The sequence below is a fragment of the Palaemon carinicauda genome, chromosome 1 (assembly GCF_036898095.1).
Source record: "Palaemon carinicauda isolate YSFRI2023 chromosome 1, ASM3689809v2, whole genome shotgun sequence".
In the NCBI taxonomy this organism is placed as follows: domain Eukaryota; kingdom Metazoa; phylum Arthropoda; class Malacostraca; order Decapoda; family Palaemonidae; genus Palaemon; species Palaemon carinicauda.
In genome coordinates, this window is record NC_090725.1 from 249,204,572 (window position 1) to 249,217,618 (window position 13,047).

At 44.5% G+C, this 13,047-nt stretch overlaps 1 protein-coding gene across 3 annotated transcripts in view; it reads left to right on the forward strand.

Moving 5' to 3' along the window:
* Positions 1 to 13,047, forward strand: part of Vti1a (Vesicle transport through interaction with t-SNAREs 1a) — a 117,668-nt gene that overhangs the window by 49,316 nt on the left and 55,305 nt on the right. For all 3 annotated transcript variants that reach the window (XM_068388859.1, XM_068388867.1, XM_068388853.1), the window contains exon 4: positions 4,400 to 4,617. In XM_068388859.1, coding sequence (XP_068244960.1) covers positions 4,400 to 4,617 — 218 coding nt within the window. The remainder of the gene's footprint in view (positions 1 to 4,399; positions 4,618 to 13,047) is intronic.

The following is a 13,047-nucleotide window of genomic DNA, read 5'->3' on the forward strand; positions in this document are numbered from 1 at the left end:
TCCGAACTGTAAGCCACTCCCTCCTCCTAAAGTATAAGTCTCCTAAGAAAGTAGTTCGAGGTAAGTACTCTGTGTTGGAACAAATCAAAAATTTTAGCAATTTGTATTTTTCATAACAGTACTTACCTCGAACTACTTTCAGGTTATGGCCCTCCCATCCTACCCCGAGTATCTTACAGGAGTTCGAGGAGGACTTGAACATACGCTTACTGACGAGCTAACAAGCGCGGCCTCACGCGCTGACCCGGGGTCGCTCCAGGGCGAGTATCCTTCCGCCCCGGAGCGCCCCTACAAGGTAGCGGAGAGAGGGGGAACTACGCAAAATTCTTGGTCGGTGATTAAGGAGATCCCAGATCCTCCTAAGAAAGTAGTTCGAGGTAAGTACTGTTAGGAAAAATACAAATTACTAAAAATATGTGATATTACATAATCACTGATGTGTTATAATCTATCATAATTTTCATATAAATTTATAACTCATTACAGCATTAGTTCTCTCTTATTCAGGATGCCATAAAACTTCGACACTCTCTCTCTCTCTCTCTCTCTCTCTCTCTCTCTCTCTCTCTCTCTCTCTCTCTCTCTCTCTCTCTCTCTCTCTCTCTTTCTTTCTTATAAAGGAAATCTTTGTTTCTTTGCTAAGTCTCTATTGAGGCTTTATAATCCAACACTACCGAGTTAAAAACTATAAAATATCGTACATCGGCAACATGAATGAAATTCCGGTTAACGTTATGTGATTCAACGCACTGTACAAGAAAATAAGATATGAGAGATGAGAGAAGCATTTCAAGTAAAACTATTGAAATTAGTACTGTATGCTAATTGGAAAATGATAGATCAAATAATAATGGCTTCTTTTAGTAAATATGAAATATTCTTCGGTATCATGCCTTTATAATAAGGGAGTTATTTGATCCGTAAATTGAGTTTAGTGATGCACTATGCAGGGTTGATCAGCTGATTTGAATGTAAACAATGCATAAGATTATGATTCGCTATGTTTTTAATTATGGATACTATACTAATATATGAATATTACATGCATTATTATTGGATACAGTTAAGTGAAACACCAGGGAGAACAGGGAGAGAGAAGGACGAAACAATACGACAAATGGAACGATACATGTAGACACGCTGTGGGTAGGCAGTAGCCAATCCGCGGACGATGACAGTTCCTTCTTCTTTGCACATCCCCTTCTCCAAATCTACATTAATTCAGATAAATTAGCGAAATCAAGATATTTGGGAAATACGAGTAGGAATGAAAAATAGGAATGGGAATAAGTGGAATGAGGGATAAGAAAGGGGTTTAGAATGATTAATAAGATAAAAATGACAGATGAATGCTAGAAAAGAGATGAATGAAATCGCGAAATATAAAGAGAATCAATAGAGTTGGATAGATACGTTGTAGATGTGTGTGTAGGAGTGCAATGTAAATGTACGAAAGGGATACGGGAAGGAATTGGGAAAAGGATTTAGGATGTAATAATGATAAGTGATGAACAGTAATAATGTGAAAGAGATATCATACTAATATGCATGATAGGTTATATCAGGAGGCAATTCTGGGAAAGTGAATCATCATATCAGTGGGATAATATCGTGAAAGTGACTATAGGTTGACGACTGACTATGCAGGGCTGATCAGCTGATTTGAATATAAACAAGGCATGAGATTATAATTCGCTGTTTTTAATTATAAATACGATACTAAAATGTGAATATTACATACATTATTATTGGATACAGTTAAGTGAAACACCAGTTTAATCAAAATTTGGTTTATTTCAAATATAATTGTAATTTTTTACCACATTAGATGGTTATACACTGTACAGTGAGAGCTAGGACCAGCTAGATGTAGATAGGTAGTGGCACGCAACGCTCCCAGTGTAAAGAAGAGAGTGCTATTTGAAATCATCACCTGGCTTGAATTTTTTCATGATTTTTATGAGAATTTTTATTTGATAGGTATTGCATTATTCTTGGCCATCCCAATGCTGTTGCCAACTATTATAAATGAAATTCCTAATGTTGGGTAAACAGTTATCACAAAGAATTTTTTTTTCATTTTCCTCTGGCCACGAAAAACCAAAACCGCAAGCAAGAACCCGCGATTGATGAGGTCCAACTGTACTCAGACAACCCTATGCCCACATCCTCCTCAAAGCTGTAGCTTCGCTATGACTTCATGACTGGAGACAATCCAGTATTTCCTCACTCAGAGAGGATTTTCACGAGTTGCAAACAGGATGTCTGGATACCTGCGAAAGTCATCAGCAGCAGTCTACCAGGCAGAGTGGAACATCTTCTGTGGTTGGTGTCGTCGAAGGGATATCACTCCTTTCGATGCCACTATTCCAGCGATAGCGGAGTTCTTCGTGTATTTGCGTGAAGAAATGCGCCTTTCAGTCAAGACTGTAAAAGGCTATTGCTCATCCTTAATCCTCACCCTTAGACTGAATGGAATGGACATTTCCTCATCACTAGAACTTTCCTTACTCATACGGAGTTACGAACTTTAACTGTCCTCAGTCGGAAGTGAGACCTATTCCATGGAACGTGGTTAAGAGTTCTCCGGTCTGTAAAGAGACCTCCCTACTAACCATTATGCCAGGCAACAGATCACCACTTTACTTGGAAGACAGTGTTCCTGTTTGCTTTGGCTTTGGCTAAACGAGTGAGCAAACTTCGTGGTCTCATATGATATCACCCATTCAAGGAGATGGAGAAAGGTAACGTACGGCTTCCTCCCCGAGTTTGTTGCCAAGACTCAGAATCCGGGTGTGGCGGATCCCCAATTCGACTCCTTCCAGGTTTTGAGACTCCGCTCTGTAACAGATGACCCTGATGATCTCTTACTCTGCCCAGTGAGGAGTTTGAAGCTTTACCTCAGAAGAAGAGCAGCAGCCCTTCCCCGTGTACCTTCATTTTTCGTCAGCACAGGGAGAAACGAGGAGGATCACCAAGAATGCCATCTCTGCTTGGATTCACAGGGTCATAGACCATGCCCTAAATCTAGATCATCCTCCTTCATGTCACCCTAGAGCCCACAATGTCTGGGGCGTAGCTACGTCCCTGGCCTTCAAAAGAAACTTTCCAGTGACACAGGTTCTATAGGCCGGGGTGTGGAAATGTCAAACTACGTTCACACCCCATTACCTGCAAGACGTGACCCACAGGAGGCTCGATACGTTCTCTATCGGCCCTGTGGTGGCTGCACAACAGTTGGTATAATACCTCAAGCTCCTTATTTGACAAGTAGCAGAAGGTTGAGGGCACTGTTACCCGGTTTTAGTCTGCATGAATGAAAAGGTATGACTAGCTCTTATTTTTTTTCTTCATCCTCCCCTCTCTTGGGTAAGGCAGCAGCCTGGGTTCTCTGCACAAGCTGACCTCAAACCATTGCAGGTAAACCATGCTTCCTTGTGTACCTAGTATTGTGCCAATACTGTTGCGTCCCCGTACCCTGGCGAGGTGGTATTGGGAAGTCTGTGTTACAGCAGCTTTTCCTACTAAGACTTGGAATAACTTTACCTTGACAGTCACACAGCTTGCATAGGACGCGTACCTTGCAAAGCAAGGTTTAGCAAGGTATAGGGACCTACCTATTCAAAATAAGGAGCCCCCAGGTAAGCCAAAAAAAACAGTTTGGCAGGAACGTCCACCCTCCTAATGGGTGAGTCACCCTTAATAAATAGCATAGGTTTATATTCCTGTTACGAAACAAATGACAAATTCGGAGATAATTTATATTTTTCCTAACGATACAAACCTTTAGTTATTTATACAAACTTACTTGCCGACTCTATACCCCTTGAAGTCCTACCTTTAAGCAAAGTGAGCTCAATCACAGGTGTGAGAGTGGAAGGGGTAGCAAGCTACCTCCCCGCTAGCTCCCACTAACTAGCGGGATGGATAGTTAACCCTCACTAGATTTTAATGGCTTGTCCTGTCAGCTTCACCGAAAGTAATACTCGTAATAAATAACTAAAGGTTTGTATCGTTAGGAAAAATACAAATTATCTATGAATTTGTCATTTTTTATAATTATACAAGTGTGAGGGCTTTACTCATATTTTCCCATCATCACCAACCTCATAGAAAGCCCCAGCTGCAATCAAAGTGACTACTCAGTGAGCAAGCAAAAGTGCAGGCAGGTAACTACCGGTCAACTATTTACACCTCATTACAATGTTTTGACTGCTGTATTTCAGCATCGTTGTTGTTCATTCTCCTTTGTAAAGGACTCAGGTTTGTATATCATAGTCAGAAAAAATACAAATTACTTTTAAAAATTCATCTTTTTTTTTTTTATGTGAAAAAAAAGATGAATTATTTGTTAAGTAAACTTTGTGTTTCAATTATCATACTGAATCTGTTATGGCAGAAAATATAAGAGCTGAGCTAATGGAGGGTGGCTTGGCTGGTCTCAGTGCTGGAGAGGAACAGCGGCAGTCACTGCTGGACAACACCGTGACTCTTGAGCGTACATCAGCCCGCCTAACCCATGGACAGAAGGTAGCTTTGGAAACAGAGGAGATAGGAGCCCAAATACTCAATGATCTGAATAGTCAGAGACAAACGATCACCAGAGCCAGAGAAAGAGTAAGATAAACAGAAACTTTTTTTATTTTTTTTTCTCTATTACACTACACAGTATGCTGATCCTATTTTTATCTTGTCTTGCTAGTATCATTTATTTTTAATCTAAGATACTTGAGAGTAAATCAACCAATGCCATTCTCTTGCCAACCATAACACCATTCATTACTCCATCTTACTGGTTTATTTTTATCCTTATTGCCTTATACTAGCTCACAAATGCTCTCTAATCTCATAACATCACATTATCCTTTCTCTGATTTTTCACATTATTCCACGTATAGTTATTTTGAACAGCCTTGGAGATGTAACATACACTGGTTTCAGAATAATTTTCACACAAAGCCAGTGACTCTTGTGTAAATACTGGAACATATATTTAATTTTTCAATATTAATCTTACCCGATGATCATGTAGCTGTCAACTCTGTTGCCCGACAGAAATCTAAGGTCGGGATACGCCAGCGATCGCTATACAGGTGGGGGTGTACACAACAGCGCCATCTGTGAGCAGGTACTCAAGTACTTCTTGTCAACAAGAACTCAATTTTTCCTCTGTCGTGCCACAGGCAAGACCTACTAAATACGCCGTCCCTAACTGGATTTGTTTTCACAACGTTTTGGTGAAGTACACTATTCCAGTTTTGAGCTTTCGCTATGCAGGGGTTTTATCTTCATTTCAAAACTTGACTCGTTTTGGATAGATTTAATTATGGTGACGAAGAGAGTATGGACTCTCTTTCACTTTTAAATGGCCGACCCTTCCCTTAGACGGAAGTGTTGGTGACGAAGAGAGTATGGACTCTCTTTCACTTTTAAATGACCGACCCTTCCCTTAGACGGAAGTGTGTTTAGGTTTTTGGTAATTTTGCTATTTATTTTATATCTCTCCGCCATTTATAGGCCTCTTCGTTTAACTTTCCATTTATTATAAACTTATAAAAAATTAATTTTTATGTTTGTTTATATGCGACCTTTCCTAATAGTAGGCGGTCCTTACTTGGAACCGAAGTTAATTAACATTGAGCCCGTCATATCGTATTTCCTTTTAAGAATTTATACTTTTTTAATTTTAATGTTTTTGAAAGAATTTCTTTGATAGTCTCGTACTGTTTTCAAAGATGAACTAACGTTTAGTTTAGTCTCCGCAGTTGTTGACGTTCAGAACGTTCAACATGCGCTCTATCGTTACGATAGAGAGAGAGTATCTCACGGTTTCACGTTGCAGTAAGAGTAAACCGATTCTAGCATTTCGTTCATTCTTTCTTAGCTTAAATGGTTTTAATTCTAATAAAGGAACTTTTTATTTGGGAAACCTTTCAGTTTTTTTCCTTTAACAAATAATATGTTTTAACGATATATAATTGGGCTCATCTCTCAGGTTCTAAGTCAAGAGAGAGAGAGAGAGATAGAGACGGAGGGAGAGAGAGGAGAATTAACGTTTCGTTCAAGCGGGTAACGTTGTTCTCGTTTTTTACTCTTCTCCCTAGTCGCTATAGGGGAAGAAGGTAAAACGTTTCTAGAGTTTTATTCTTGTTCCCAGACTTTATGCGGTGGGAGATTTTAAACGTAGTTTATTTGATCTAGTGTTTAGTCTCTTTTCCAGCCACTGAATTCTTTATCTTTCATTATGTTTTTCTGTTGCATTGTAAAACTGTTTTCGCAATTACTACCTTTTAATGAAGGATAGGATTGCGTGTTTCAGGTACAAATCACTTAAAGTTTCGAGTTCAGTGAAATAAGTGCAAACAGAAAATCAAAAGTGATAAGTGATATGCGCAAAGTGTTACAGTGTTGCGTTCGAGGGTTCGCCTGTTCGTGCCAGTTGTTCACCTAGTCCGATACCTCTTACAAGCTCCCATGCCAGGGGAGAAGTAATGTCGAAGGACTTATGGGTTCCACAGCCCTTGATCGACGAACAGACGTTTCCCTCCGTGGTTTCGGGTGTATCTACACACGTTGCCTACGTGATCACCCCACCCACACAAAGACGAGAGAGCCCATTTATTCCTCGTCTGCGGAAGAGGTTTCTCGCAGAAACCATGGACCAAATCTTGCAGCTTTTAAGTGCAGGTCGGTCCCTTCCGCGCAAGTCCAACGGCCTAGGTGTAGCCACTGGGTCAGTTCGGACTCGCTGCAGTCTTCGACGACTGAACACCCAGGGTTGCCAGATTTTCTATATGAGAAAAGTCCAACTTTCAAACAACGGAAGCTTTAAAAGGCCAACCTATATGTAGAAAAAGGCCAAATATATAGTACTTAATATCCGCATATTTTTCATGATATTACTGAAGGCCAATTAAAAAAAAAAAAAAAAGTCAAATTCGAGGTTTTTTGGCCTGAAAAAAGGCCAACCTGGCAACCCTGTGCACACCTTCCGAGAGAGGCAAGGTGGTACCGCAACAGGCAGTAACTCCGTCTGTTGCCGCACCAGCTGTTTTAGACCCTCAGTCACAACGGACAGTAGCTCCGTTTGTTGCCGTCTTTTATAGACCCTAGTGGTCCATACTGCAGATATGCAGTCTCAGCTTGCTTCCTTCATGCAGGAGTATCGTGCTGAGAAGGTTGACACTGCACCTGTTAACCTACAACCTGCCACGGTTGTGCGTTCAGCAGATACTGCGGCTGCCTGCTCCCACACTCCACCTGTGAGAGCTCCACCACCGATGCGCAGTCGACCCTGCCAGACGCATGTTCATGCTGCACCCTCCGTTGACATGCGTGAGCTACCGCATCAGCAGTGGGAAGGTGCTGTCAAGCTGCCGTGTTTTGCCACAATGCGGCATGCTCCGCAACCCACGGCAGTCCCTCCCACGCACCAGACTCCGCTTTTGTTGTTGCCAGCTCCCACACTCCGACTGCGGAGAAGGTTGACGATGCACCCGTTGGCCTACAGCCTGCCACGGTTGTGCGCCCGGCATGGCTGCCTGCTCCCACACTCTTGTTGTGAGAGCTCCTCCACCCATGCGCAGTCGACCCTGCCAGACGCATGCTGACTCCCACAGACACACGGAGCTCTCCGTTGCCGTGCGTGAGCTACCACAAGCTGCCGTGTTTTGACACGGTGTGCCAGCCTCAGCAACACACTGTGGTTACCGCCACTCGCCCGCAGCAAACTAGTCAGTCAGGAGTTGAGGCTTCCCCACACAGCTTTGGTTGTTGCCAACTCACAGACTGTCTAACAGTTACATGACATTGCCTTCTGGTGTGCTACTAATACACCAGTGCTGTATGTCCTCACGCACCTGTTGGGGTTGACAGTTCAGTTTTTGACAGTTCACAGACTGTCAAGCAGTTTCATAACGTTGCCTTCTGGTCTGCTGCTTATGCACCAGTGAAACCCTCACTGAGATAACCTAGCTTTTCTCGGACATGGTTCCTGTAGATGAGAAAGTGCTGTTCTCCCTCCTTCTGATATTCCCTTGAGGACTCTGTCATTTGGAGAGGAGCCTTAAGCTGCTTAGCCTCCTATGGACTTTAATTAAAGCATAACATGCTTCCAGGGAGGGTAAATGGTTCCGCTTCAGTCGCTAACCCCGTCTGTTGCCACACCTGCTCCCATAGACCTTGGGCTTTGTTGCAAGACATGCAGTCCAAGCTTAGTCCTTGATAGAGGATTTTTTACGGAGAAGAACCTTCTTGCCAACGACCTTCCTACCGGTTGGTTGTACGCCCTGTTGACGCTGAGGTATCCTACTCACGTCCGCCAGTTGAGATGGTTCCTCCACCGGTGCGACCCAGTGTGGGTTGCCAGTCGCACGTTGACGTTAAGCTACTCTCGGAGGTGGTTGTGGACGTTCAGTGTGTCACTGGGAAGACGTTCAACAACCAGCAGAGGTGACTTGTTGTGACGCAGTGCGGCAACCTCAGCAACCCGATAAGGGGTTGTCTGCACTACCCAGACAGTCTAGACAGTTTTGGGTTGTCGCTGTACTTCCTCGCATCCCCATGGTTGACAGTTCACAGACTGTGCAGTAGTACCATGATCTTGTGTCCGGCTCCGTCACGCATCCACCAGTGCGACCGGATTCAGCGAGTCAGACGTTGCTCACTCCGTTGCCGTTTCCTCATCAGTTTCGGATGAGGAACCCTCTGATGAGGACATGGCTGAACAAGACGATCAACCCCCAGCCCTGCTATCCATCCAGAAGATGCTGAAGAAGGAACACGGCCCTGTCAGGCTGTGGATGAGTCTGGTTAGGACACTGTCATCCGTGGTTCAATTGGTGTCACTTGGAAGACTACACCTCCGTCCTCTTCTGTTTCATCTAGCTCTTCACTGGAAAAGGACAAGACGCTAGAAGCGGTCTCGATCCCGGTTTCCGGAAGATTAGTCTGGTCTGACTTGAGGAAAGGACTTTATCAACCTTTTATAGGGTCTTCCCCTGACTGTTCAGACTCCCAATCACGTTCTCTTCTCAGACGCATCGGACGTAGGCTGGGGTGCGACCTTAGGCGGTAGGGAATGCTCGGGATTATGGAACTCGAGTCAAAGGACAATGCATTTTGACTGCAAGAAGCTTCTGGCAGTACGTCTGACCTGGAAAAGCTTCAGGTCTCTCCTTCAAGGCAAAGTAGTGGAGGTGAACACGGACAACTCCCTGCTTTGATGTTCATCTCCTAGCAAGGAGGGACCTACTCTCTGACATGGTGCGAGTTCGCAAGTGACCTCCTCTCCTGTTCAACAGGTCTAGACTTTTCACTAGTAACAAGTTTCTTCCAAGGCAACTTGAATGTCTTAGCAGATTGTCTCAGTAGGAAGGGACAATATTCCGACATATTGGACCCTCCACAAAGATGTATGCAAGAGACTTTGGGTCACCTGGGGCCAGCCAACCATAGATCTCTTCGCAACCTCGATGTCCAAGAGGCTCTCAATACTTTGCTCACCTATCCCGGACCCAGCAGTGGTTCTTTTAGATGCCTTTCTACTAGATTAGTCTCATCTAGATCTATATGCATTCCCTCCGTTCTAGATTGTCAACAAGGTACTGCAGAAGTTCGCCTCTCACGATGGGACAAAGTTGACACTAGTTGCTTCCCTCTGGCCCGCGAGAGAATAACTTACCGAGGTACTTCGATGGCTAGTAGACGTTCCCAGAACTCTTCCCCTAAGGGTGGACCTGCTACGTCTGCCACGCGTAAGAAGGTACTCCAAGGCCTCCACGCTCTTCGTCTCACTGCCTTCAGAGTATCGAAAGACTCTCGAGAACTAGAGGTTTTTCGAAGGAGGCAACCAGAGCGATTGTTAGAGCAAGGAGAACATCCACCCTTAGAGTCTACCAATCGAAGTGGGAAATCTTCCGAAACTGGTGCAAGTCAGTATCCGTATCCTCGACCAGTACCTCTGTAACTCAAATAGCTGACTTCCTCTTATATCTGAGGAAAGAGCGATCTCTTTCAGCTCCCACTTTCAAGGGTTACAGAAGCATGTTGGCATCAGTCTTCCGTCACAGAGGCTTAGATCTTTCCAACAATAAAGATCTACAGGACCTCCTTAAGTCTTTTGAGACCACGAAGGAGCGTCGTTTGGTTACACCTGGTTGGAATTTAGACGTGGTTCTAAGATTCCTTATGTTAGACAGGTTCGAACCACTTCAATCAGCCTCCCTGAAAGATCTCACCTTTAAGACTCTTTTCCTGATATGCTTAACCACAGCTAAAAGAGTCAGTGAGATTCATGCCTTCAGCAAGAGCATCGGATTTTCATCCGAAACGGCTACATGTTCTACATCTTGGTTTTCTAGCCAAACACGAGCTGCCTTCTCGGCCTTGACCAATATCGTTCGATATTCCAATCTTATCGTATGGTTGGAAATGAACTAGAAAGAGTATTATGTCCTGTAAGAGCTCTTAAGTTCTATTTTTAAAAACCTTTACGAGGCCCGTCTGAAGCTTTATGGTGTTCAGTTAAGAATTCATCTTTGCCTATGTCAGAGAATTCTTTATCCTTTTATTTTCAGACTGTTAATACGAGAAGCTCATTCCCTTCTGAATGAGGAAGACCAAGCTTGGCTGAAGGTAAGGACACACGAAGTTAGAGCTGTCACAACTTCCGTGACCTTTAAACAAAATAGATCTCTGCAAAATATATTCGACGCAACCTTTTGGAAAAGCTAATCAGTGTTCGCGTCTTTTTTCTTAAGAATGTCTAGTCTCTTTACGAGAACTGCTACACTCTGGGACCATTCGTAGCAACGAGTGCAGTAGTGGTGGGGGCTCCACCACTACAATTCCCTAATTCCAGAACCTTTTTAATCTTTCTCTTGAAATATTTTTGGGTTGTCCGGAAGGCTAAGAAACCTTCCGCATCCTGGTTGATTTGGCGGGTGGTCAAATTCTTTCTTGAGAAGTGCCTAGATTAGAGGTTGTGATGAGGTCCTTTAGTATGGGTTGCAGCCCTTCATACTTCAGCACCTAGGAGTCGCTCAGCATCCTAAGAGGATCGCTAGGCTCAGTAAGGAAGACGTACTTAAAAAGGCAGAGTAATGGTTCAAGTCGACTTCCTTACCAGGTACTTATTTATTTTATGTTTGTTATTTTGAATAACTGCTAAAATGAGATACGGGATACTTAGCTTCTAATGTTAACATGTATGCTGGTCTCCACCCACCACCCTGGGTGTGAATCAGCTACATGATCATCGGGTAAGATTAATATTGAAAAATGTTATTTTCCTTAGTAAAATAAATTTTTGAATATACTTACCCGATGATCATGAATTTAAGGACCCTCCCTTCCTCCCCATAGAGAACCAGTGGACCGAGGAGAAAATTGAGTTCTTGTTGACAAGAAGTACTTGAGTACCTGCTCACAGATGGCGCTGTTGTGTACACCCCCATCTGTATAGCGATCGCTGGCGTATCCCGACCTTAGATTTCTGTCGGGCAACAGAGTTGACAGCTACATGATCATCGGGTAAGTATATTCAAAAATTTATTTTACTAAGGAAAATAACATTTTCATATAAAATTTTCATAACATTAAAACATATTTGTTCTGACACAGATACAAACCTTCGCTATTTATAGGGTATTACTTTCGGCAACACTGAAAACCAGCCAAGACAATTTTAGTGAGGGATAATTACCCCATCCACTAGTTAGCGGAAGGGGGTTGGGGTAGACTAGCTATCCCGCTCACTCACACCTGTCGGTTGAGTAACCACTTTTACTTTTGGCAGGTGTGGGTTCTCGTACCGTCAGTCACGTTGATCCTTCTGGATCTTGTGACAGAGGAACCTCGATTGCTCGTTACGCTGACCCTTCGGGGTCTCGTAACCTGAGTTACACTGAACCCTTGGGCTCTCGTAACTCTAGTCGCGCTAACACTTCGGTGTATCGTAACAGAGAATCTCCGGATTCTCGTTGCGTTGATCCTTCGGGTTCGCGCAACACAGTTCACGCTGAAATTTCGGGTTCTCGTGACTAGAGTCATTCTTTTTATGACAGAGTTTTCAAACTCTCATTGTGTTGATCGTTCGCGCTCACACAACACAAGCTATCGTGAACCTTTGGGTGAGCGTAGCAGTGAGTTCTCTCACCAACCTGAGAGCTCTCGCGTGCATGACCAAGTTGGTGCGCATGGCCAAATTGACGCACACGACCGAATCGGCGTGCACGACCAACTTGGCGCGCACGACCGTCTTGCCGCACGCAAATAAAATGGCGATCATAGCGCGCATGTTCATCCTATGGCGCGCCATATGCACGAACATCCTGTTGCTCGCCATGACCGCGAACATCCTGTTGCGCGCCATGCACGCGAACAACCTACTGCGCGCGAGCAACCTTATGCACGCCAGGTGCGTGAACAACCTCATGCGCTCCAGGAGCGCGAAAAAGGTGCGTGCAATCGGGAAAGGCATGCGCACGAGCTCCCTTCCGCCTACCAACAGTTCGGCGCAAGGGCGCACGACCATCTTGGCGCTCACAATCAGTCTCTCGAGCCCCTTAGGCCTCAACAGAGACAACAGTCGCCTGTGCAAGCGAGCCCAGACCCTATCCCTAAGGGTAGGCTGTGCCGATCTTGCCTGTAGGGAAGCCTCCATCAGACAAGAGGGTTAGGAAACCTGCCCAGGCTCCTAAACCCAGGGAGCAGTTCTTTCCTAAGGACCTTCCCCTTAGTTCCTCAAGAGCCCGTGACCCCCCCGGGGCTTAGCACCTTATTCAATGTAATGCGCCAAGCCATGAAGGGAATCGTTACCCACTCCCAGTCCTTAGGTGATAAACCTAGGATTCCCTTGTCGCCTCCTCTCTTCCCAGGTTCCTCTCCTCCCTCCGTTCCTAGGAGGAGGTCGGAAGTTCCTGCACAGGCGGGTTCTTCAGGCAAGGGGAGACGATCATCCCCTCGCAAAAGACCTCTGGAGGAGATTAGGCATGAACCTCAGGGTAGCCGCCTGCAGTACAAAACGCCACAGGCCAGGCCAAAGGG